Source organism: Panulirus ornatus, chromosome 9, assembly GCF_036320965.1.
Source record: "Panulirus ornatus isolate Po-2019 chromosome 9, ASM3632096v1, whole genome shotgun sequence".
Taxonomy (NCBI): domain Eukaryota; kingdom Metazoa; phylum Arthropoda; class Malacostraca; order Decapoda; family Palinuridae; genus Panulirus; species Panulirus ornatus.
Window position 1 is genome coordinate 33,013,398 of NC_092232.1, and position 26,438 is coordinate 33,039,835.

Sequence of the window (26,438 nt, forward strand, 5' to 3'; positions counted from 1 at the left end):
GTAGGTATGGTATTGAGAATAATAAAAAACCCTTTATATATGCATATACATGACCTCCAATGTTCCAGAATGCCAAATACTTCATATACCTCTCCATGAGGTGTTGTATGCCTTCTCTAGGTCAAAAAAATTCCAATGGTTTGATTTTGTTTAGCAAAGGCATTCTGAAATTCCCTCGAGAGCATTAACTGTGGATCTAAAGAGCTTCAATTTTTCCGGAATCTGAAGTGCCTGTTTGGTAAAAGGTTCTAAGATTCCAAGAACCAGACTAGTCGATCATTTACCATTCTTTAAAAGAGCTTGCAAATACAGAAGGTAAGAGATATTGGTCTGTAGCTCTGTGATAGCTCTGGATCTTTGCCTGGCTTATGACTTCATATCACAACAGATATTTTCCCAGAGAGAGAGAGAAGAGAGAGACAGAAGAGAGAGAGAGAAGAGAGAGAAGAGAAGAGAGAGAGAGAGAGAGAGAGAGAGAGAGAGAGAGAGAGAGAGAGAGAGAAAGCACGGGGGGGGGGGGGGGGGGGGGGGGGGGGGGGCAATGTGAAGTCCCAAGTCCTTCAAACACACAGAACTCTGAGGCTTTTTTTCATACTATATAATAATCATACTGGACCATTCATTCATTATGTCCCATCATCCATATACAAGGACAACTTCACAGTCCATTTAGGTTCTCTTGCAAGCTGATGCAATTCTCCCCACCTTTCACTTCCCTCATCACTTTTGCATTATCTTCAAACATTCAGGTAAATCATTCACATAAATCAGGAAGAGTAAAGGTCCCAGAAAAGAACCCTATGGCACTCCACTGGTCACTCAAACCACTTGGTAAAGGCTCCTTTGATATGTGTCCTTTCCTCCCTTCAACTGAGATAATCTAACCACTGAAGGAATTTACCCCATATTCCTGCCTAGTATTCCAGCTTCTCATCAGTTATCCATGCAGTAAAGTATTGAATGCTTTCTGGTAGTCCAGATACAAACAATCCACCCAGACTTCCCTTCTTTCCAAGATGGAGCCTACTCTCTCATAGAAATTTAAGAAGTGTCACACAATACCACCTTCCCCTAAAACATGCAATTTTTCACTTGAGTAATATTTACTCTATGAAAAGTCATTCATGTCAGCCCGTTGCTTTTTAATCATTATTCAGTCATTATACATAATCACTGTTTCCCGCGTCAGCATGGTAGTGCCAGGAAAAAGACAAAGAATGGCCTAGCCACTCATATAAACCTTTTTTTTTTATGCTATTCGCCATTTCCTGTGTTAGCGAGGTAGCGTTAAGAACAGAGGACTGGGCTTTTGAGGGAATATCCTCACGTGGCCCCCTTCTCTGTTCCTTCTTTTGGAAAATTAAAAAAAACGAGAGGGGAGGATTTCCAGCCCCCCGCTCCCTCCCCTTTTAGTCGCCTTCTACAACATGCAGGGAATACGTGGCAAGTATTCTTTCTCCCCTATCCCCAGGGATAAGGATAACTCACAAAACACTTTTTCAATATTTGTACTCAAATCATTCTACTAAATCACACAGAATTCTTGTTCTTTTAGGAATGTATAACTACAAACATCTTTTTAATAGTTTTCAAATCTGTTCCATGAAACATAGTATGTATATACATTACAAAATTTCAATACATTTAAAGAACCCACTGACATATGAATACTTTTAACTTTAATATACTTTTGGATCCATTGTGTAAAGTACTCAGTCCTGGTACAATAAACCTGGTTGACAAAGTATTCAAAACGTATATGGTTTGTAATCGTGTGAGGTGCGTTCAAATCCTGCTTGTATTCATATTCCAGTCACTAGTAACATATAAATATTAGAACCAACTCTTTGATGATTACTTAAAAAAGAATATTAATAAAAAAATGAAATTCATTTAAAATAAATAAGGAAAGTTCTAATGGTCGAATCCATTTACTCTGATCCTGTTTCTTCTTCGGAAGCATTGCTTGACATGACTTCCTTTTCTTGATTCCTCCTTTTCCTCTTTTTTGGCTTTCTTTTTGAGGGGTTTGTCTTCACTGTCTTCACTATTGGAGTCACTGTCTTCAATGAATTCCTTGGATTTGAAACCTCCACCTGAGCCCACTTTAGTCGGTGATACTACTACCTTCTTTGGAGACTTTGATCCTTTAGACTTTGCAGGTGACCCTCCACCAGAGGCCTTATCCTCCTTCATTGCATCTTCATATTCCGTTTTGCTTTTACTGCCTTCTCTTCCCATTCTGATCTGTCTTTTAGCTCTCTCCATTTCTGTCCTGCCACCTTTGATATCTCAGTAACTGAGATGCCTGGGTTCTCCTTTTTGATTTCCTGTCTATGTTCATTTAGCCATATGAAGTATGCCGACTGGGGTCTCTGGTTTATTTTCATCCTTTTCCTTCTTCTGGCGATGTTTACGTGGTTTTTCTGATACTGTCTTGGATTTAGGCTTTTTTTCTTTCTTCTCTTTCTTTTTCTTCTTTTCATGATCACCTTCCTCATCAGAGCCACCATCTGAATCCCCACCAGAATCGGAGCTATCACCAGCATAACTATCATATTCTTCAGCCACATCACTTCCCTCTTCACCTGGAGCAAAATCTTCATCCTCACTTGGGTCCTCATCATCGTCCTTCGTCACAGTCTTTGACTTCCTCACGCACTCGTCTCATGTATGGATCAGGTTCATCAGCATCACTGTCATCAAAGTCATCCTTTCGACTTCCCATTTCCATCTTCCCTGTTCTTGATTCTCAGTTTCTTCTGGTTTACATAATCAAAGAGGCGGTTGTATTCGCCCTTCTCAATACTGCTGAATGTATTTATTGCCCCATTCTTCAACTCTACCTCAAAATCGAAAGATCTAGTGGTAGAGCCAGATCGAGCAAAGTTCACGGAAGAAATTTCATCAAATCTGATGTGAACAGGCGGCTTGTGCGCATAGATCAGGCCTCTCTCAAGTGGATATAAATAGCCAGCTGCTGCCTTATATGAACATCCACATACACACATATATGTTACATACTAACACAGGTACATATCTTTTCTAAAACCTTACAGTCCACACACGTCCAAGACACCAGTCTGTAGTTCATTGTCTCTTCTTGGTCTCTTTTTTTTCTAATAGATGAGTAAAACATTTACTTTTTTCAATTCCCTTGGCACTCTGCATCAACAGCTTAAACAGCATTTCATGAGATTTATCTAGTGCATCTGCAAAAATCTTCATTAATCATGGTGAACTTTCATCTGTGCCATGAGCCTTGCAAGGGTCAAGACCTTTAAGTATTCTCTTAATGTCTTTATGAGACATCTTAATGTTTTCTAGAATTTCCTACCTATTCCTTCTTTTATGTGGGGGATTTAGTGTTTTCCAAAGTGAAACTACTTCTGAACTCATCACTCAGTTCCTCACTTATCCTTATGTCATCTTCAACTATTCTATTCTTTGAATCCCTTAGTCTGATTAGCTGCTTTTTAAATGACAAATGATTCCTGAAGTTATGGAAAAGTTTCAAATTCTCTTCTGCCTTGTCCACAATGTTCTTTTCAAAGTTTCTTTGTCCCTTCTTTCTTAATGGGTACATCAATTTCTTTCTTATCCCTCGTACATACTGGCTGGCTGCAGTGCCATCTATATCTTTGCCAATGTAGATTTTTAAGCTCCTTTGCTCTATGCAATCTTTTGTTAAACCATTCTTTCCTATTTTTTGCCAGTCCCTCTGTACATTTGGCTAGAGATACTCATGTTTCTACTCATTCACTTCAAAATTTACAGAAACTCTCTCCACAAAGCCCCATTTCCAGGCCACTTAACTCCATTTTCCCATCTATGCGAACAATCAAGTTGTTGGAGTTTGCAAAGTTTCCATGAATATATTGACTCTGTGGCTTGTCTCACCTCTGCTCCTTTAATATCCTCATTTACCACATTCTTACCTTTGAACATGACCACTTTTTCCAATGGGTGCATAAAATGTTATCAGTATCCATGTTAGTATGTATGAAGATAAGATCTAGCAATGATGGCATATCAGTCCCTCTCATTCTGGTATACTTAAGTGATATGCTGGTATAGGAAAATTTCAATACACAATCTAATAATTTACATCTCCATGACTCCTTTTCACCATGAGACTCCACATCCTCCTAGGCTATCTCTTTATAACTGAAATCCCCATATCAGTACTTTACCATTTCTATAGTTTATGAACCATCATGATCATTTCTTCATGGTTATTACATACATGTTCTTGCTTTTTTAAAATTCTTTGGATGATTATGCAACAACACCACCAATATGCACTTCAAACAGTTACTCTTCCCATTATGCACTGTCTGAATGGGCCATCCTCTCCTATTTCTTGAAACTTAAGGCAATCTTTTATCAAGAGGGCCAATCTCCCCCACCTCTGCTTTCTCTTTCCTTTCTCACACCTCTGCTTTCTCTTTCCTTTCTCACTATCATGTACTCCTCTGGGCAGAACAGATGAGAACTTATCTCTTTAGTAATCTTTCTTTCCTCAACTCTAAAAACATCAGGTGCACTGTCCCTTACATGATCCTTGAATTTCAGTTCTTTCCCATTAAATGAAAATCCATTAATATTTGTATACAATAATTCAAGTATGACATTACATTTCCTTACACTCCTGCCCACTCTGTGGTGCTATTGGTGCTGTTCCATCCTCTTGTCTCACATAGCATCTCCAGTTTTTGCCTTCTTGCAGTATTCTTTGTTTTTTGCCCTCTCTTCCTTTGATCTATCTTGTCTGATGAATACTCCACTAAATTCCACCTTCTTTTATAGTAAATTTGGCTATATAGGTAATTCCAAGCTAGCTGTCACCAAATCAAGTGTAATCAGGTTTGTTGGTCCCTTAATGCCTCAACCATAAGATCCAATACTTCTCCTTTCATTTATCATCAAAATTACATCAGGCAATTCTACAGCTTCTAGCAGCCTTTCAATAAACTTTACTTCATCCTAACTCTTTCTTCAGTATCTGGAGTATGATCTTATAAAATAAAAATAACCGAGTTGCACCTATTGACCTCCTGCTTTACTAATCTTTCTAATTTTGGTGCCACCCACTATGTACAATTCCATACTTGTAATTACCAAATTGTACTACAGCAAAGTGACTGGTGAACACCTAGACTCTAAAAAGGAAATGACTAACTAACAATTAAAATCTGATAATACATTCTTTTAATAATGTAACTAAAGCACTGGTAGCCTCATCATTGGAGCCCAAAGTGCACTAACAACTAACTGTCACTTTGCATTTCTGATGTTAAAGAAGAAAAGGGGGTATCAAAACTTACTAGGGACTGTACAAGGAAATTCCTCTGGTGTCGCAGGTCACAGATGAAATTAAAGATGGACGCATGGCCTTCCTCATCTAGTTCCATAAGTAATGAATCCAAGGCCACTAAGGTTCCTGTTCGCCCAACACCAGCACTGAAATCATAAATTCATTTTGAGGAAAGAGCCAACTATCTAATAACAAATCATTTTTGTTCATGAATAATAAAATCAAAGATTATACTACGGACTTTTAATTCTCTGCACACATTTGGAACAAGGCCACAAAATATGCATGAACTTTTTCAGATAATGGCCCATTAACTGGTAAAATTAATTTTTCTCTCATACTTGATCACCATTTAGGTAGTGCCAGGAAAAGACAAAGAAAGGCCTCATTTGCTCTTATCCATTTTCCAGCTGTCATGAGCAATGCACCAAATCCACGGCCACTTATCCACAACCATGCCTCACAGACCTTTCCATAGTTTCCCCCAGCCACCTCACTTATCTTGATTCAGTCCACTGACAAGTCAACCCCTGTGAACCATAATGTTCCAATTCATTGTATCCCATGCACAGCTTTCACTCTCCTGTATGTTTAGGCCCTGACCAATCAAAATCTTTCTTCACTCCATCCTTCCTACTCCATTTTGTTCACCCCTTCTCTTTGTCTCCTCCACTTATGACACATACATCCTCTTTGTCAACCTCTCCTCACTCATTCTCTCCATATGTCTAAATAATTTCAGCACATCCTCTTCAGCTCTCTCAACCATACTCTTTTTATTTCCACATCTCTCACTTATGCTTTTATTACTTACTAAATGAAACCACTTCACACCACAAATACATTTCATTTTCAACACATCCACTCTCCTTTGCACATTCTCATCTAAAGCCCATACCTCACATCCACATAACAATGTTGGGACCACTATATCCCCGAACATACCAATTTTTTCCCTCAGATAATAACATCTCTCTCTACACATTCTTCAATGCTCCCTAAACTCACAACCTAACTAGTCTGATCCCTCTTACCTGTTAAACCTATCAACCTTTCTTTCATTCACATTTACTCTCAACTTCCTTCTTTCACACATTCTTCCAGAATCAGTCACCAACTTCATAAGTTTCTTACTCAAAACAAACATCAGTACTATGTCAACAGCAAGCAACAACTGACTCACTTCCCAGGTCCCTTCATTCCCTACAGTTTTTATATTCATCCCTCTCCCCTTGACTCTTGCATTTACCTTCCTCACCAACACATCCATAAAAAATCAAAAAGCCACTGAGACATCACACAACCCTGCTGCTGACCAACCTTCACTTGGGTGTTACTGTAATACTAAGTATATACATTGAGTCAAGAAGTGGAATCACAGAACCAACAAAGGAGAGCTGAGAGGTGGGAGGAGTTTTTGTGAAAGAAATGGGTGGAAACAGGGTCTTGGAGCTATTGAACTTAACGAGGTTTCATCTATCCCACTGAGATATCCAGTCCAAATCTGAATTCATTGAGGAAACTGCTTTGAAACAAGATGCAGATCAAGAGAGAAAAGAAGCAGAATTAAAAGATGTGGATGAATGTAGTGTTGAGTTGTCAGTATGTGAATACACGTAATTATTTGTGGAAGAGAAAAAATCAATGATAAAAAGGAGAAAAGATGTATGGGACAGGACAGAACCTTGAGGGACACAGCTGTTGATTGGGGGGGTAGTGATCCACCTACAATCACAGAGATTAAGTGGACAGAGAAGGAGCCAAATATGAGGGAGCTAAGTGAGGGAGAGAAGCCAAGAGAGGGGAGCTCACAGATGAGACTCTGATGCCACACCCTATCAAAAGCTTTGGATATGTCAAGGGCAACTACATAAGACTCCCCAAATCTTTTAGGGATGATAATCAGAAATAATCAAGATAGTAAATAATATCACTAATGGATTTCACCTCACCGCAGCCATTCTGGTGATCAGAGAAAAGACTGAGATTCAAGGTGTTTATGGATATGGGAGATGAGGAGAGATTCAAAGATTTTGGATATGATAGATGTCAAAGCAATAGGACAATAGTCAGTGGGGTCAGGATGGTCATCCTTCTTAGGGATGTGATGTATCAATACATGATTTCAAGAAGAAGGGAAAGTTTTGGTCTTTCAAATGGAAACAGAACAGGCAAGCAAGCACAGCTGCAAGTTCAGAGGCACACTCTTTCAGTATGAGGCGATGGATGCTATCAGGCACAAAAGCCTTGTCTGTGTCTAAAGAGAGAAGCACTTTTTGGACAGTATGGAAACAGATTGCAGGAGGGGGCATAAGATTAGTAAGGGAAGTATCAGGGGGTGAAGGACTGCTAAGAGTTGTCCAAGGTGGAGTTAAAGGAGAACCGGGAACCAACATCATTATTTGTTCTGCTCATAAAATCATTATAACTCCTGTAAAGAAATTAATACATGTGGCTGCTTTCTTATTACACCTCATACGTACATGTTATGGAAACCAGCAGTTTTCTACCATCTTAAGCTTCTGTGTGCATTCTAACAATCCAATCTTGGACATTTTGAATTATGAAATGGACTGGAACATGGTGTGATATGGCTAAGAGTGCACACTGGGAATCACATTAGATTTCACATTTCTTTCATGAAGATTGCTTCATCAATATAAATGCAGCCTGAATACCATTTAGTTCTGCAGAAAATATTGAAAATTCTCTTAGTTTTTTTGCTACAGATATTCTTCTTCAATAATTACAGCAAAACCTACAGAGTAATTAAATTTTGAACCATCAGTAAGTTCTTTTTCTATTTCACGAACAGTTTCAAGCAGAAGGAATGTACTTTCTGATATTACAGATGCAGTGTTGCAAACTGACGCAATTTTCAAAAACAGATATAATAATGTATATAAATATGTGTACATATTTTACAAATATAGGCTCAGACTGGGGTGTCTAAATGTGTGTGGATGTAACCAAGAGGTGAAAAAAGGAGAGATAGGTAGTATGTTTGAGGAAAGGAACCTGGATGTTTTGGCTCTGAGTGAAACGAAGCTCAAGGGTAAAGGGGAAGAGTGGTTTGGGAATGTCTTGGGAGTAAAGTCAGGGGTTAGTGAGAGGACAAGAGCAAGGGAAGGAGTAGCAGTACTCCTGAAACAGGAGTTGTGGGAGTGTGTGATAGAAAGTAAGAAAGTAAATTCTCGATTAATATGGGTAAAACTGAAAGTTGATGGAGAGAGATGGGTGATTATTGCTGCATATGCACCTGGGCATGAGAAGAAAGATCATGAGAGGCAAGTGTTTTGGGAGCAGCTAAATGAGGGTGTTAGTGGTTTTGATGCACGAGACCGGGTTATAGTGATGGGTGATTTGAATGCAAAGGTGAGTAATGTAGCAGTTGAGGGAATAATTGGTAGCCATGGGGTGTTCAGTGTTGTAAATGGAAATGGTGAAGAGCTTGTAGATTTATGTGCTGAAAAAGGACTGGTGATTGGGAATACCTGGTTTAAAAAGCGAGATATACTTCAGTATCCCTGGGGCTAGGGGAGAAAGAATACTTCCCACGTATTACCTGCGTGTCGTAGAAGGCGACTAAAAGGGAAGGGAGCGGGTGGCTGGAAATCCTCCCCTCTCGTTTTTTTTTTTTAATTTTCCAAAAGAAGGAACAGAGAAGGGGGCCAGGTGAGGATATTCCCTCTAAGGCCCAGTCCTCTGTTGATAACGCTACCTCGCTAATGCGGGAAATGGCGAATAGTACGAAAGAAAAAAAAGAAAAAAGATACATAAGTATACGTATGTAAGTAGGAGAGATGGCCAGTGAGCGTTATTGGATTACGTGTTAATTGACAGGCGCACGAAAGAGAGACTTTTGCATGTTAATGTGCTGAGAGGTGCAACTGGAGGGATGTCTGATCATTATTTTGTGGAGGCTAAGGTGAAGATTTGTAGGGGTTTTCAGAAAAGAAGAGTGAATGTTGGGGTGAAGAGGGTGGTGAAAGTAAGTGAGCTTGGGAAGGAGACTTGTGTGAGGAAGTACCAGGAGAGACTGAGTACAGAATGGAAAAAGGTGAGAACAATGGAAGTAAGGGGAGTGGGGGTGGAATGGGATGTATTTAGGGAATCAGTGATGGAGTGCGCAAAAGATGCTTGTGGCATGAGAAGAGTGGGAGGTGGGTTGATTAGAAAGGGTAGTAAGTGGTGGGATGAAGAAGTAAGATTATTAGTGAAAGAGAAGAGAGAGGCATTTGGACGATTTTTGCAGGGAAAAAATGCAATTGAGTGGGAGATATATAAAAGAAAGAGACAGGAGGTCAAGAGAAAGGTGCAAGAGGTGAAAAAGAGGGCAAATGAGAGTTGGGGTGAGAGAGTATCATTAAATTTTAGGGAGAATAAAAAGATGTTCTGGAAGGAGGTAAATAAAGTGCGTAAGACAAGGGAGTAAATGGGCACTTCAGTGAAGGGCGCAAATGGGGAGGTGATAACAAGTAGTGGTGATGTGAGAAGGAGATGGAGTGAGTATTTTGAAGGTTTGTTGAATGTGTTTGATGATAGAGTGGCAGATATAGGGTGTTTTGGTCGAGGTGGTGTGCAAAGTGAGAGGTTTAGGGAAAATGATTTGGTAAACAGAGAAGAGGTAGTACAAGCTTTGCGGAAGATGAAAGCTGGCAAGGCAGCAGGTTTGGATGGTATTGCAGTGGAATTTATTAAAAAAGGGGGTGACTGTATTATTGACTGGTTGGTAAGGTTATCTAATGTATGTATGACTCATGGTGAGGTGCCTGAGGATTGGCGGAATGCGTGCATAGTGCCATTGTACAAAGGCAAAGGGGATAAGAGTGAGTGCTCAAATTACAGAGGTATAAGTTTGTTGAGTATTCCTGGTAAATTATATGGGAGGGTATTGATTGAGAGGGTGAAGGCATGTACAGAGCATCAGATTGGGGAAGAGCAGTGTGGTTTCAGAAGTGGTAGGGGATGTGTGGATCAGGTGTTAGCTTTGAAGAATGTATGTGAGAATATTTCATTATTTTTTTATTATACTTTGTCGCTGTCTCCCGCGTTTGCGAGGTAGCGCAAGGAAACAGACGAAAGAATGGCCCAACCCCCCCATACACATGTATATACATACGTCCACACACGCAAATATACATACCTACACAGCTTTCCATGGTTTACCCCAGACGCTTCACATGCCTTGATTCAATCCACTGACAGCACGTCAACCCCGGTATACCACATCGCTCCAATTCACTCTATTCCTTGCCCTCCTTTCACCCTCCTGCATGTTCAGGCCCCGATCACACAAAATCTTTTTCACTCCATCTTTCCACCTCCAATTTGGTCTCCCTCTTCTCCTCGTTCCCTCCACCTCCGACACATATATCCTCTTGGTCAATCTTTCCTCACTCAGTCTCTCCATGTGCCCAAACCACTTCAAAACACCCTCTTCTGCTCTCTCAACCACGCTCTTTTTATTTCCACACATCTCTCATACCCTTACGTTACTCACTCAATCAAACCACCTCACACCACACATTGTCCTCAAACATCTCATTTCCAGCACATCCATCCTCCTGCGCACAACTCTATCCATAGCCCACGCCTCGCAACCATACAACATTGTTGGAACCACTATTCCTTCAAACATACCCATTTTTGCTTTCCGAGATAATGTTCTCGACTTCCACACATTCTTCAAGGCCCCCAGAATTTTCACTCCCTCCCCCACCCTATGATCCACTTCCGCTTCCATGGTTCCATCCGCTGCCAGATCCACTCCCAGATATCTAAAACACTTCACTTCCTCCAGTTTTTCTCCATTCAAACTCACCTCCCAATTGACTTGACCCTCAACCCTACTGTACCTAATAACCTTGCTCTTATTCACATTTACTCTTAACTTTCTTCTTCCACACACTTTACCAAACTCAGTCACCAGCTTCTGCAGTTTCTCACATGAATCAGCCACCAGCGCTGTATCATCAGCGAACAACAACTGACTCACTTCCCAAGCTCTCTCATCCCCAACAGACTTCATACTTGCCCCTCTTTCCAAAACTCTTGCATTTACCTCCCTAACAACCCCATCCATAAACAAATTAAACAACCATGGAGACATCACACACCCCTGCCGCAAACCTACATTCACTGAGAACCAATCACTTTCCTCTCTTCCTACACGTACACATGCCTTACATCCTCGATAAAAACTTTTCACTGCTTCTAACAACTTTCCTCCCACACCATATATTCTTAATACCTTCAACAGAGCATCTCTATCAACTCTATCATATGCCTTCTCCAGATCCATAAATGATACATACAAATCCATTTGCTTTTCTAAGTATTTCTCACATACATTCTTCAAAGCAAACACCTGATCCACACATCCTCTACCACTTCTGAAACCACACTGCTCTTCCCCAATCTGATGCTCTGTACATGCCTTCACCCTCTCAATCAATACCCTCCCATATAATTTACCAGGAATACTCAACAAACTTATACCTCTGTAATTTGAGCACTCACTCTTATCCCCTTTGCCTTTGTACAATGGCACTATGCACGCATTCCGCCAATTCTCAGGCATCTCACCATGAGTCATACATACATTAAATAACCTTACCAACCAGTCAACAATACAGTCACCCCCTTTTTTAATAAATTCCACTGCAATACCATCCAAACCTGCTGCCTTGCCGGCTTTCATCTTCCGCAAAGCTTTCACTACCTCTTCTCTGTTTACCAAATCATTTTCCCTAACCCTCTCACTTTGCACACCACCTCGACCAAAACACCCTATATCTGCCACTCTATCATCAAACACATTCAACAAACCTTCAAAATACTCACTCCATCTCCTTCTCACATCACCACTACTTGTTATCACCTCCCCATTTGCGCCCTTCACTGAAGTTCCCATTTGCTCCCTTGTCTTATGCACTTTATTTACCTCCTTCCAGAACATCTTTTTATTCTCCCTAAAATTTAATGATACTCTCTCACCCCAACTCTCATTTGCCCTTTTTTTCACCTCTTGCACCTTTCTCTTGACCTCCTGTCTCTTTCTTTTATACATCTCCCACTCAATTGCATTTTTTCCCTGCAAAAATCGTCCAAATGCCTCTCTCTTCTCTTTCACTAATAATCTTACTTCTTCATACCACCACTCACTACCCTTTCTAATCAACCCACCTCCCACTCTTCTCATGCCACAAGCATCTTTTGCGCAATCCATCACTGATTCCCTAAATACATCCCATTCCTCCCCCACTCCCCTTACTTCCATTGTTCTCACCTTTTTCCATTCTGTACACAGTCTCTCCTGGTACTTCCTCACACAGGTCTCCTTCCCAAGCTCACTTACTCTCACCACCCTCTTCACCCCAACATTCACTCTTCTTTTCTGAAAACCCATACAAATCTTCACCTTAGCCTCCACAAGATAATGGTCAGACATCCCTCCAGTTGCACCTCTCAGCACATTAACATCCAAAAGTCTCTCTTTCGCATGCCTGTCAATTAACACGTAATCCAATAACGCTCTCTGGCCATCTCTCCTACTTACATAAGTATACTTATGTATATCTCGCTTTTTAAACCAGGTATTCCCAATCATCAGTCCTTTTTCAGCACATAAATCTACAAGCTCTTCACCATTTCCATTTACAACACTGAACACCCCATGTATACCAATTATTCCCTCAACTGCCACATTCCTCACCTTTGCATTCAAATGTATGAGAAATACTGAGAAAAGCAAATGGATTTGTATGTAGCATTTATGGATCTGGAGAAGGCATATGATAGAGTTGATAGAGATGCTCTGTGGAAGGTATTAAGAAAATATGGTGTGGAAGGCAAGTTGTTAGAAGCAGTGAAAAGTTTTTATCGAGGATGTAAGGAATGTGTACGTGTAGGAAGAGAGGAAAGTGATTGGTTCTCAGTGAATGTAGGTTTGCGGCAGGGGTGTGTGATGTCTCCATGGTTGTTTAATTTGTTTATGGATGGGGTTGTTAGGGAGGTGAATGCAAGAGTTTTGGAAAGAGGGGCAAGTATGATGTCTGTTGGGGATGAGAGAGCTTGGGAAGTGAGTCAGTTGTTGTTCGCTGATGATACAGCGCTGGTGGCTGATTCATGTGAGAAACTGCAGAAGCTGGTGACTGAGTTTGGTAAAGTGTGTGAAAGAAGAAAGTTAAGAGTAAATGTGAATAAGAGCAAGGTAGTTAGGTACAGTACGGTTGAGGGTCAAGTCAATTGGGAGGTAAGTTTGAATGGAGAAAACTGGAGGAAGTAAAGTGTTTTAGATATCTGGGAGTGGATCTGGCAGCGGATGGAACCATGGAAGCGGAAGTGGATCATACGGTGGGGGAGGGGGCGAAAATCCTGGGAGCCTTGAAAGCAAAAATGGGTATGTTTGAAGGAATAGTGGTTCCAACAATGTTGTATGGTTGTGAGGTGTGGGCTATGGATAGAGTTGTGCGCAGGAGGATGGATGTGCTGGAAATGAGATGTTTGAGGACAATGTGTGGTGTGAAGTGGTTTGATCGAGTTAGTAACATAAGGGTAAGAGAGATGTGTGGAAATAAAAAGAGCGTGGTTGAGAGAGCAGAAGAGGGTGTTTTGAAATGGTTTGGGCACATGGAGAGAATGAGTGAGGAAAGATTGACCAAGAGGATATATGTGTCGGATGTGGAGGGAACGAGGAGAAGTGGGAGACCAAATTGGAGGTGCAAAGATGGAGTGAAAAAGATTTTGTGTGATTGGGGCCTGAACATGCAGGAGGGTGAAAGGAGGGCAAAGAATAGAGTGAACTGGATCGATGTGGTATACCGGGGTTGACGTGCTGTCAGTGGATTGAATCAGGGCATGTGAAGCGTCTGGGGTAAACCATGGAAAGCTGTGTAGGTATGTATATTTGCGTGTGTGGACGTATGTATATACATGTGTATGGGGGTGGGTTGGGCCATTTCTTTCGTCTGTTTCCTTGCGCTACCTCGCAAACGCGGGAGACAGTGGAAAAAAAAAAAAAAAATTTACAAATCCTTTTTTTCATAATTGTTTGCCATTTCCCACATTAGCAAGGTATGCCAAGAACATACAAAGAAAAGGTCTCATTTGCTCACATCCATTCTCTAGCTGTCATTATAATGCAATAAAACCAAAGGCCCCTATCCACAACCAGGCCTCATACACCATTCTGAGGTTTCCCCAACTGCTTCATATGACTAAAAGCATGTTTTCCCCTATGTATCAAATAGCTCTAATTCACTTTATCTAATGCAAGCTTCTTACTCATCTACATGTTCAGGCCCCGGGCACTCAAAATCATTTCCATTCCATCCTTCTATAACCAACATTGTCCCCTTCTTCTCCTCATCCCCTCCATTTCTGTTGCCTATCCTCATTTCAAATTCCTTCTAACTCATTCCTTCCAAATTACAAACCGTACTAGCACACCCCCTTCATCTATCTCAACCATACTCTTCTTATTACCTCACCTCTTACCCCATCATGATTAACCCTCCTCTCATTACAGGTTTCTGCAAACATTTCATTTCAAACACATTTACCCTCTTACTTACATTACCATCTACAGACTATGCCTTGCATCCATCCATCACCATCGGGACTACTGTACCTTCAAACATACTGAGCTTTGCCCTTCCAACCAAGAGACCTCTCCACATATTCCTTAATGCTCCCAGGACCTTTGCTCCCTCATCCACCCTATCACTCATTTCAGCTTCTATGGTTACATTCACTGCCAAATCTATTCCTAGTTATCTAAAACACTTCAATTCCTCTAAATTTTCTCCTTTCTAACTAACTACCCAATCAACCTGTCTCCTTACATTGCTAAACCTCATAACCTTGCTTACTTTTACACATAGTCCAACAGCCTGGCTGGTCTGGTATACTTGTACGTACTTGTTCAGTGCACTCTTAAATTTCTCTTTAGTATCCCATCCTGTCCAAATGGAAACTGACAAAGTTCAACTCTGAAGTCTAAAGCCCTGGATATTTATTGTGTTCTCTCTTCTTCTGCATACTGATTTCGGAGGTAGTAATTTACAGTCCTCCATGTTTGTCATACTAGTATGATGTTATTTCCAATGTAGTTAAGGAATGATATATTCTAGGATTTTCAGGGTACAGATGATGATATACCTCTCCTGTTTGTGCTCCAGGGAGTACAACCTCAGAGATTTCAGCCATTCCCAACTATTGAATTACTTTACCACATTAATCCATATGGCCTATGAAAGACTTCTGAATACTTTTTAATTCAGCAGTTTCACCTGCCTTGCCAAATGCAAAACTATTCGATACGAGAAAAAATTACTGCTTTGAACAATCTCGTCACTGGCATTTCCTCCCATCTTGCAGGTCTGCAGGATACAGCCTTCAATCCTTCTGCATGAGGCAACTGTAGTTTTGTTGCGTAAGCTGAAAGTTAGGTCTTTAGACATTATTACTCCAAGATCTTTCAAATCATTCAACTGATTCATGATAGCACCTTTGTCTGTCTGACATTCTATGATGCTTTTTACTTTCTTATTTTCCCATACTAGAGGAGTTGAAATTTATCTCCAATGCACAGCATGTTGTTCTCGGTTGCCTATTTAAGACTTCATTCATGTCCTTTTGTAGTCATTCCAGATCTTAAGATTTTCTTACTTAATTCTGTATCACTTGCAAAGGATGATATGAAACTGTGACTCTTGTTCATGTCAATGTCAGATATAAGAATAGGGAACAGGAGGGAGGAAAGTACAATTCCTTTGGGGGCTGAGCTTTTAACCATGAGAGCAATGGAGATAGCATGTTTACAACTAAGTGCTGGGATCTACTAGTTAAAAAGTTAAATATCCATCTCCCAATTTTTGCAGTTACTTCTATCTTGTGAATTAAATGTGCCCTGGCATCATTTTTCTTTTTATCCACAGCTTTAACAATTCTCTCATAGTGGGCACATAACTAAAAAAGGCAAGATTTTCCCATCCTGAAATTATGGTATCCTGGGTTATGTAGATTGTTCAATTCCATAAATTCAGTCACCTTGGCTCTTAGGACTCTTTCAAAAATCTTAATGATGTGCGATGCTAATTCTATCGTTCAATAGATTTTTGGGACTGCTTTGCTTCCATGTTTGTGTCATAGGTTGTGTGAACCTGAGTTACTTTCAGACTTGGGAATGATGCCAAAATCCAGACTTTTTTCCAGGGATATTTAGTGCATGTACTACAGTTTGTTTCTTTATCAAGACTGAGCTCCAAGACTCCAGACCTGGGGCTGACTTTGTGGGCCTGCTCTCAATGCTCCTCTCAAAATCATGTGCTGAGGCTGTGATATCCATTATGTTTAAATCGGAGGATTGCTGTTGTCAATTATCCTTAATGTGGTTTCTTTCTCATTGAATATCAATTCATACTGTCTTTTTAGAATCTCACTCATCTTCTATCAGTTGTTTGTAAAAATACCGTCTTTTATAAGTGGGCTCATAGAAAGTGTGGTTGTGAATTTGCATTTTGCAAAGAGAAAAAGTATCTTAAGATATTTCTTATTTCATTAATGTTTTTTCTTCTTTTTTCTTGCATTTCACATGAAATTTCTAATTTACAGTCTATGTCTAATAATTTACTTGATAGGTTTTCTTTCCTTTGCTGGGTGAGCTGTTACTTCTTTGGTAAGTCTACAATTCTTTTTCAGCTCCTATACAGAGCTCATCTTTCTTGTTCTAACCTCGACCTTTTGTGTTTTCTTCTGGTATATGTTTGTTGCATGCTTGGAGTACTGAAGTGGTCACGTCATTAACACATTCCTCCTCAGTTTTCATACTCAGCAGGGTTTCCCACTGTGTTACAGACATCTCATTGATCACATCCTCCTAATTCATCGGTTCACTATTAAAACTGAAGTTAGAGAAAGCACCTCCACTATTAAGTGTGTTCTAACCAGGTGGTTTTGCATCCAAATCTTTATTTTACTTCAATTACATTGTAATCAGAGTACAGAATATTAGAGAAGGTAATGTCACATATCAGGTTTACCTTATTTGTAAAGATTAAGTCCAGGGTGTTATTCATTCTGGTTGGCTGACAGAGAACTTTTCACACATCCTGAAGAATTCTCTTTTTTGCAGCTGTTTTTCTGAGGTGTTTCCAGTGTCATCACTTTCAGCTGCAATGGTACTTCCTGCCTGTCTACATTTAATATTTGGAAGGTTAAAGTCACCTAAAACAAGTATATATGGGGTTGGGTTTCTAAGGAGGTCAAGACATGATTATGCTATTTCATATGTTCCATAAATACTTGAGGCTTTGCATCTGGTGGTCTGTAGTCGAATGCAATGACTAAATATAGGTTTTCAAGCCTGACAGTGAATAGTTCTACTACATCATTTGAAGAGTTTAGTTGTTATAGGAGCATTTACTATATTCAGTCCAACTCCTTTACATGTTCATATAGTCCTGTCACATGTGTAGAAGTTGTAGTTTGGGATCCACATCTCACTACTCACATTGTCTTTAGTGTGTGTTTCAGTAAAGGCCACAAATACTGCATTTGACCTTTTTGCAAGCAACTTATAAATGGGATCTTATTTGCTCTAAATTATTTAAGTCCCTGTATGTTGGCGTATAAGAAGGAAATTACATGGTTTGTCTCTTAAGAACATTACATGGCTTGCCTCTGTTACTTTCAGGGGTTAATATGCTCTCTCTGCTGAACCTGATTGAGTGTTTTCTGTTCCCTCACCAATCTGAAGAGAATAGCATTTCATATCATCCTCTAGAAGTTCTTCCCTGTCTCTGTTTGGTCCTGTGTCTATATATAAAAAAGGACGTATTATCATTGGCACAAGGGATATGTATCATTGAGCCTGATATGAGGTGGTTCACACAGTTCTCATTCAAACAGCACCTGAATCATATAATTGTTTGCACTATTTTGTAGGGCAGAAACTGCCACTCCAAACATTTTCGAGGGTGTTTAAATTCACAATTTCCCCAGTGCAATATGCCAGTCTTGCCATACATGCAACATCTTGTTGCATAGTATCTCCAGACTTTGTCCATTATAAATGGGATCTTATTTGTTCCAAGTGATTAAGTATATGAAGGATATTATATGGTCCGTCTCTTGAGAACATTCCATGGATTGTCTGTTACTTTCAGGGGTTAATATGCTCTCTCTCTGCTGAACTTGGTAGTGTTTTCAGTTCCCTCACCAATCTGAACAGGAAAGTCTGTTTCATATCCTCCTTTGGAAGTTCTTCCCTATCTCTTTTTGGCCCTGTGTCTATATATAAAAAAGGACATGTATTATCATTGGCACAAGGGATATGTATCATTGTGCCTGATATGAGGTGGTTCTCAAAGTACTCGTTCAAGCAGCACCTGACTCATATAATTATTTGCACAATTTTGTAAGGCAGAAACTGCCAGTCCAAACATTTTGCAAGGTATCTAAATTCACAATTTCCCCAGTACAATATGCCAGTCTTGCCATACATGCAACATCGTTGCATAGTATCTATAGACTTTGTCCATCCCTGAGGATTGTTATTCATTTACTACATTGTATCTCACTCTCTCCATGTCTGCAGCCAGGCCTGACAGAGTTTCCTGGCTTCCACTCTCTCCTTACTCCTTCTCAACCTGAGTCAGCATCAATGTCCCCTTCTGCATCCAAATCTGTGCTAAAGGTTTCTTAGCCTTCACTTTCTCCCTCTCTTTCCATACATAAGTTAGTGTTCCTGTCTCTTTTTTCCAATCAAGTTCCTGTCTGCCCTTTCCTGACTTCCACATTCTCCCTCTCCTGCCACACTTAAATCAGCATCTTTGTCTCCTTCTATGCTAGTCTGTGGTTGAAGTTTCCTGACCTTGACTTTCAATGAACAATGCCACAGAGGAGTCTCCCTCTATAGCTCTGTCAGGGTTTACTAGGTTTACTGAAATACTCTCCACTGAAGCATTTCCAATTTCTGAGTTTTCATTTGAGCCTACAATGGGAATGTTGTTCGACTTCTTCCACTTGATGGAGAGCGAAGGTAGTAACTTTAAAACTTTTCTATATTCACCTCAGTTTCCTATCTAATATTTCCAAATGCAATGTGTATCTGAAGTACATGGCCAGCACATACTGTCTGCCTGTAAAGCACCCCTGACATTTTTTATCATGTTATGGTTTATACTTGAAAACTGATGTACCAGGTTTTCTTACAAGATAAGCAAGCAGTATCCCGGTGGCTGTTTGGGGCATTCTCGCATTTAAAACAATACTAAGTCATGTTTTTTCACATTATCATTATTATCATCATAAAAACTGTATGGATGCAAGGCATGGGCTACAGATAAGACTGTGCACAGGAGGGTAGGTATGCTGGAAATGAAATGTTTGTGGATAATATGTGGTGTGAGGTGGTCTGATTGAGTAAGTAATGAAAGGGAAAGACAGAGGTGGGGTAATAAACAGTGTGTGGTTGAGAGAGCTGAAGAGGGGATGCTGAAATGGTTTATAAACAAAATGAGTGAGGAATGACTAACAAAAAAAAGGATATATGTGTCAGAAATGGAGGGAACAAGGAGAAAGGGGAGACCAAATAGGAGAGTAAAGGATAAAAACAATAAGATTTTGAGTGATCAGAGCATGAACATGCAGGTGGGTAAAAGGCATGCACAGGATAGAGTAAATGGGAATGATGTGGTATACAGGGGTCAAAGTGCTGTCAATGGGCTGAACAAGAAAACGTGAAGTATTCAGGGGGAACTATGGAAAGGTCTGTGAGGTCTGGTTGAAGATAGGGAGCAGTGGTTTTGGTGCATTACACATAACAGGCAGAGAATGGACATGAGCAGATGCGGCTTTTCTTCATTTCCTGGTGCTACCTTGTTAACATGGAAAACGGCAATCAAGTATGAAAAAATAAATTATGCACCCTCATCAGACCTCAATAACTTTATGTACATATGTATTATCTCTATTCTGCTCATCAAATGTCAATTTATCTTTCTTTTATTCAGCAAGAGATTATAAGTTTTATATGTATTCCTTCTAGTACTTTCTTCGATATTTTGTCCTCTTTATTTCCTTCCTTTATTTTCTCTCTAGTGAATCCATTACCATCAGTTTTGTTCCCCTCATCTGTTTACACTCCAGGGTACTATGAGCCATTATAACCTGACCCTGCAACCCAATGGAAGGTAATGGAAGGTTGCTCATTGAATTATTTGCTCCATGTGTTCACTTTACATTTTTTCTTCTCATATGGTTATCAAAACAAATTCACTGATGATGCCTGTTTTCCTGATGACTTCTTGCTTATGACTATCAAAAAATACCTACTGTAGATACCAGTGTCTTGGTACTGCGTGCTGTAGGTATTGAGTTTATGGCTTGTCTGCAGTAACACGTTACCAGAGGATATTCTTTCTCACTTTGATTAAAGTTTCACTAAACACATAGTGTACTATTTCATCCAACTTCAGCTGAAATGATGTAATATCATTCTAGACTATTCCTTTTTCTTTTTCTTACTCACCCAGGAATAGATAAATCATACTGCTTTGGCATCATCTAGTCAGCTCACTGGATTGGTTCCCACTATCAGGTGAAATATATTCTGTATTCTCTTTTTTCTTCAAATGTCACCTACTATTTCAGAGATGCAGCAACATTATATTTCACAAAGTAATCAGACCAACCTAGCCACAGCAAAAACTTAGCACAGGTTTCGAATGTTGCAAGATATTCAAATTTTTTGCAAAGTATACTCCCATAGGTAAGGAGAGAATGGACTCCTAGGGCAAAGAAGGTATGTACATAGGTAGGTGTCCCTCTTTTCAAACCCAGTATTCCCAGCCACCAGTCCTTTTGCAGCACACTATACCATTAGTTCTTCACCAATTCCACTTACCTTATTGAACAACCCACTGTCCCTGATGATACCCTCAACAGCCACATTACCCGCTTTCTTGTTCAATCACCAATCACCAATACCCAACCTCTTGCATTGAAACTGCTGTCACACTCCCTCAGTTGCTCCAAAAACATTCATCTCTCTATGAAGCATTCTTCTCATGATCAGGAGCATAAGCAACCATAATAGTCCACCTCTTATAATCAACTTTCATTTTTACCAACATATCTGGGACTCACTTCCCTGCACTCTTCCATACATTCCCAAAACTCCTTCAAAAGAAGTGCTACCCTTTCCTTTGCTCTCATTCTCACATTAACCCCTGTAAATCTATGTATGTATGTATGTATGTATGTCTCTGATGCTTGTTCCCTCTAGGAATTCCTATCAAGGGGGTGGTGATGGCAAAAGTCTCTACTTATCCCTGTTCTTATATGCCTCCCTCACATACCTCATTCCATGCATTCTTCCCTCATTTCTCTCCCACCAGCACTCTTCCACTCCATATTCCATGGAACAGGTGGTTTTCTTCTCATACTAACCCATTTAATTGTACTATCATCTACTCTCCTCGTAAACTTAGTCTTGCATATTGTCCACATACCCAAACCACTTCAAAGTATTATGTTTCATCCACTATACCACTCCACAATTAATTCCCTTTGCATTTCCTGCCATAACAAATCTCTCATACATCACCTCCTTACTTTCTTCATTCCTTCTAGACATACCACATGCTCCTTTCAAATATCTTATCTCCACAGCCTGAATTCTGGACCTCTGTGACTGATTCCAAGTCCATGTTTTGGCTGCACAATCAGGACTGGGAGGACCATGCTATTCATACATAAACCTCTACCTTTCAACAGTCTATTAAGGAACCCAGTGACTCTTCCACCCTGTATTACCCTGTATTACTTTCTCCTTTCTCTCTCCTTCCCTTGTAAATATAAGTAAATATATGAAAAAATATGTAAATGGAGCCTTGATGAGGATAGGGAACGGTAGTTTCGATACATTACACATGACAGCTCAAGTATGGATGTTTGTGGATCTGTCCCTTCTTTGTCTGTTTCCTGACATTACTTCACTGATGCAGGGGACAGTGTGGGAGAGAAGAAAAGAATGTATATGTATAATCTTTTTATCTTTTTATGCATTCATGCTGTTTCCTGTGGGGGAGGGTGGCATCAGGAATGGATGAGGGCAAATAAGTATGAATATGTACACATACATATATGTGTATATGTATATATATGTATAAATAAAATAAAGGTGAGTGTTCAAATTACAGAGGCATAAGTTTGTTGAGTATTCCTGGGAAATATTATGGGAGGGTATTGATTGAGAGAGTACAGGAATGTACAGAGCATCAGACTGAGGAAGAACACTGTGGTTTCAAAAATGGTACAGGATGTCTGGATCAGATGTTTGTTTTGAAGCATGTATGTGAGAAATACTTAGAAAAACAGATGGATTTGTATGTGGCATTTATGGATCTGGAAAAGGCATATGATAGGGTTGATAGACAAGCTTTGTGGAAGGTTTTAAGAGTACCTGGTGTGGGAGGTAAGTTGCTACAAGCAGTGAAAAGTTTTTACCAAGGATGTAAAGCATGTGTACAAGTACGAGGAGAGGAAAGTGATTGGTTCCTAGTGAATGTTGGTTTGTGGCGGGGGTGCGTGATGTCTCCATGGTTGTTCAATTTTTTCATGGATGGGGTGGTTGGGGAGGTGCATGCAAGAGTCTTAAAGAGAAGGACAAGTATGCAGTCTCTTGTGGATGAGAGGGCTTGGGATGCGAGCTAGTAGTTGTACGCTGATGATACAGCACTGGTGGCTGATTAGGGTGAGAAACTGCAGAAGTTGGTGACTGAGTTTAGTAAAGTGTATGAAAGAAGAAAGTTGAGAGTAAATGTGAATAAGAGCCAGGTTATTAGGTTCAACATGGTTGAGGGACAAGTTAATTGGGAGGTGGGTTTGAATGGATAGAAACTGGAGGAAGTGAAGTATTCTAGATACCTGGGAGTGGACTTAGCAGTGGATGGAACCATGGAAGCAGAAGTGAGTCACAGGGTGGGGGAGGAGGTAAAGGTTCTGGGAGCATTGAAGAATGTGTGGAAGGTGAGAAAGTTATCTTGGGGAGCCAAAAATGGGTATTTGAAGGAATAGTTCCAACAATGTTATATGGATACGAGGCATGGGCTATAGATAGTGTTGTGTGGAGGAGGGTGGATGTGTTGGAAATGAAATGTGTGAGGACAATATGTGGTATGAGGTGGTTTGATCAAGTAAGTAATGAAAGGGTAAGAGATATGTGTGGTAATAAAAAGAGTGTGGTTGAGAGAGCAGAAGAGGGTGTGTTGAAATGGTTTGGACACATGGAGAGAATGAGTGAGGAAAGATTGACAAAGAGGATGTATGTGTCAGAGATGGAGGGAAGAAGAAGCAGGAGACCAAATTGGAGGTGGAAGGATGGAAAGAAAAAGATTTTGAACGAGTGGGGCCTGAACATACAGAAGGGTGAAAGGCGTGCAAGGAATAGAGTGAAATGGAATGATGTGGTATAATGGGGTCGACATGCTGTCAATGGATTGAACCAGAGCATGTGAAGTGCCTGGGATAAACCATGGAAAGATCTGTGGGGCTTGGATGTGGATAAGGAGCTGTGGTTTTGTTGCATTACACATGACAGCTAGAGACTGAATGTGAACACAGTGGCCTTTTTGTCTTCTCCTGGCACTACCTCACTGGAAGGGGGAGTCTATTTCATTTGTGGTGGGGTAGTGATGGGTATGGATGAAGGCAGCAAGTATGAATATGCGCATGTGTTTATATGTATAAGTGTCTGTATGTATATGTATGTATACGTTGAAATGTATATGTATGTATATGTGCATGTTGTGGGTGTTTATGTATATACATGTACACATGGGTGGGTTGGACCATTCCTCATCTGTTTCCTTGCGCTACCTCGCTGATATGAGAGGTGGCGATTAAGTATAATAAAAATAAATAAATATGTACGTATATATGTATATGTACGTGCATGAGCATATATTCATATCTATTTGTATGTGAGTGGATGTGACCTTCCTTCCCCTCTTTCCTGATGCTACCACGCTAATGCAAGAAACAGCAATCAAATATGAAAAAAAAAGAGTAAAGATATGTAAACAGTGTCCATGAATTTAGAAGAGTGTCATTTAGTGAATATTTATTCATTTATATTATACTTTGTTGCTGTCTCCTGAGGTAGCGAGGTAGCACAAGGAAACAGACGAAAGAATGGCCCAACCCACCCACATACACATGTATATACATACACGTCCACACACGCACATATACATACCTATACATCTCAACTTATACGTACATATATTTATATATTTATTCATTTTGCTTTGTTGCTGTCTCCCGCGTTTGCGAGGTAGCGCAAGGAAACAGACGAAAGAAATGGCCCAACCCACCCCCATACACATGTATCTACACACACACGTCCACACACTCAAATACACATACCTATACATCTCAATGTACACATATATATACACACACAGACACATACATATATACCCATGCACACAATTCACACTGTCTGCCTTTATTCATTCCCATCGCCACCTCGCCACACATCCCCCTCCCCCCTCATGTGTGCGAGGTAGCACTAGGAAAAAGACAACAAAGGCCTCATTTGTTCACACTCAGTCTCTAGCTGTCATGCAATAATGCCCGAAACCACAGCTCCCTTTCCACATCCAGGCCCCACACAACTTTCCATGGTTTACCCCAGATGCTTCACATGCCATGATTCAATCCACTGACAGCACGTCAACCCCGGTATACCACATCGATCCAATTCACTCGTATTCCTTGCCCGCCTTTCACCCTCCAGCATGTTCAGGCCCCGATCACTCAAAATCTTTTTCACTCCATCTTTCCACCTACAATTTGGTCTCCCACTTCTCCTCGTTCCCTCCACCTCTGACACATATATCCTCTTGGTCAATCTTTCCTCACTCATTCTCTCCATGTGCCCAAACCATTTCAAAACACCCTCTTCTGCTCTCTCAACCACGCTCTTTTTATTTCCACACATCTCTCTTCCCCTTATATTACTTACTCGGTCAAACCACCTCACACCACACATTGTCCTCAAACATCTCATTTCCAGCACATCCACCCTCCTGCGCACAACTCTATCCATAGCCCACGCCTCGTAACCATACAACATTGTTGGAACCACTATTCCTTCAAACATACCCATTTTTGCTTTCCGAGATAATGTTCTCAACTTCCACACATTCTTCAAGGCTCCCAGGATTTTCGCCCCCTCCCCCACCCTATGATTCACTTCCGCTTCCATGGTTCCATCCGCTGCCAGATCCACTCCCAGATATCTAAAACACTTTACTTCCTCCAGTTTTTCTCCATTCAAACATACCTCCCAATTGACTTGACCCTCAACCCTACCGAACCTAATAACCTTGCTCTTATTCACATTTACTCTTAACTTTCTTCTTTCACACACTTTACCAAATTCAGTCACCAGCTTCTGCAGTTTCTCACACGAATCAGCCACCAGCACTGTATCATCAAAGAACCACTGACTCACTTCCCAAGCTCTCTCATCCAGAACAGACTGCATACTTGCCCTTCTTTCCAAAACTCTTGCATTCACCTCCCTAACAACACCATCCATAAACAAATTAAGCAACCATGGAGACATCACACACCCCTGCCGCAAACCAACATTCACTGAGAACCAATCACTTTCCTCTCTTCCTACACATACACATGCCTTACATCCTTGATAAAAACTTTTTACTGCTTCTAACAACTTGCCTCCCACACCATATATTCTTAATACCTTCCACAGAGCATCTCTATCAACTCTATCATATGCCTTCTCCAGATCCATAAATGCTACATACAAATCCATTTGCTTTTCTAAGTATTTCTCACATATATGCTTCAAAGCAATCCATAAATGCTACATACAAATCCATTTGCTTTTCTAAGTATTTCTCACATATATGCTTCAAAGCAAACACCTGATCCACACATCCTCTACCACTTCTGAAACCACACTGCTCTTCCCCAATCTGATGCTCTGTACATGCCTTCACCCTCTCAATCAATACCCTCCCATATAATTTACTAGGAATACTCAACAAACTTATACCTCTGTAATTTGAGCACTCAC

The 26,438-nt window shown here is 40.4% G+C and overlaps 1 protein-coding gene and 1 pseudogene across 2 annotated transcripts in view; both read right to left on the reverse strand.

Annotated features, from left to right (window-relative positions):
• The window catches only part of Ptp69D (Protein tyrosine phosphatase 69D), a 669,136-nt gene that overhangs the window by 267,011 nt on the left and 375,687 nt on the right, over window positions 1-26,438 (reverse strand). For both annotated transcript variants that reach the window (XM_071664992.1, XM_071664991.1), the window contains exon 19: window positions 5,328-5,463. In XM_071664992.1, the coding sequence (XP_071521093.1) occupies window positions 5,328-5,463 (136 nt within the window). The remainder of the gene's footprint in view (window positions 1-5,327; window positions 5,464-26,438) is intronic.
• LOC139750320 (FACT complex subunit Ssrp1-like) lies at window positions 1,787-3,111 on the reverse strand (annotated as a pseudogene).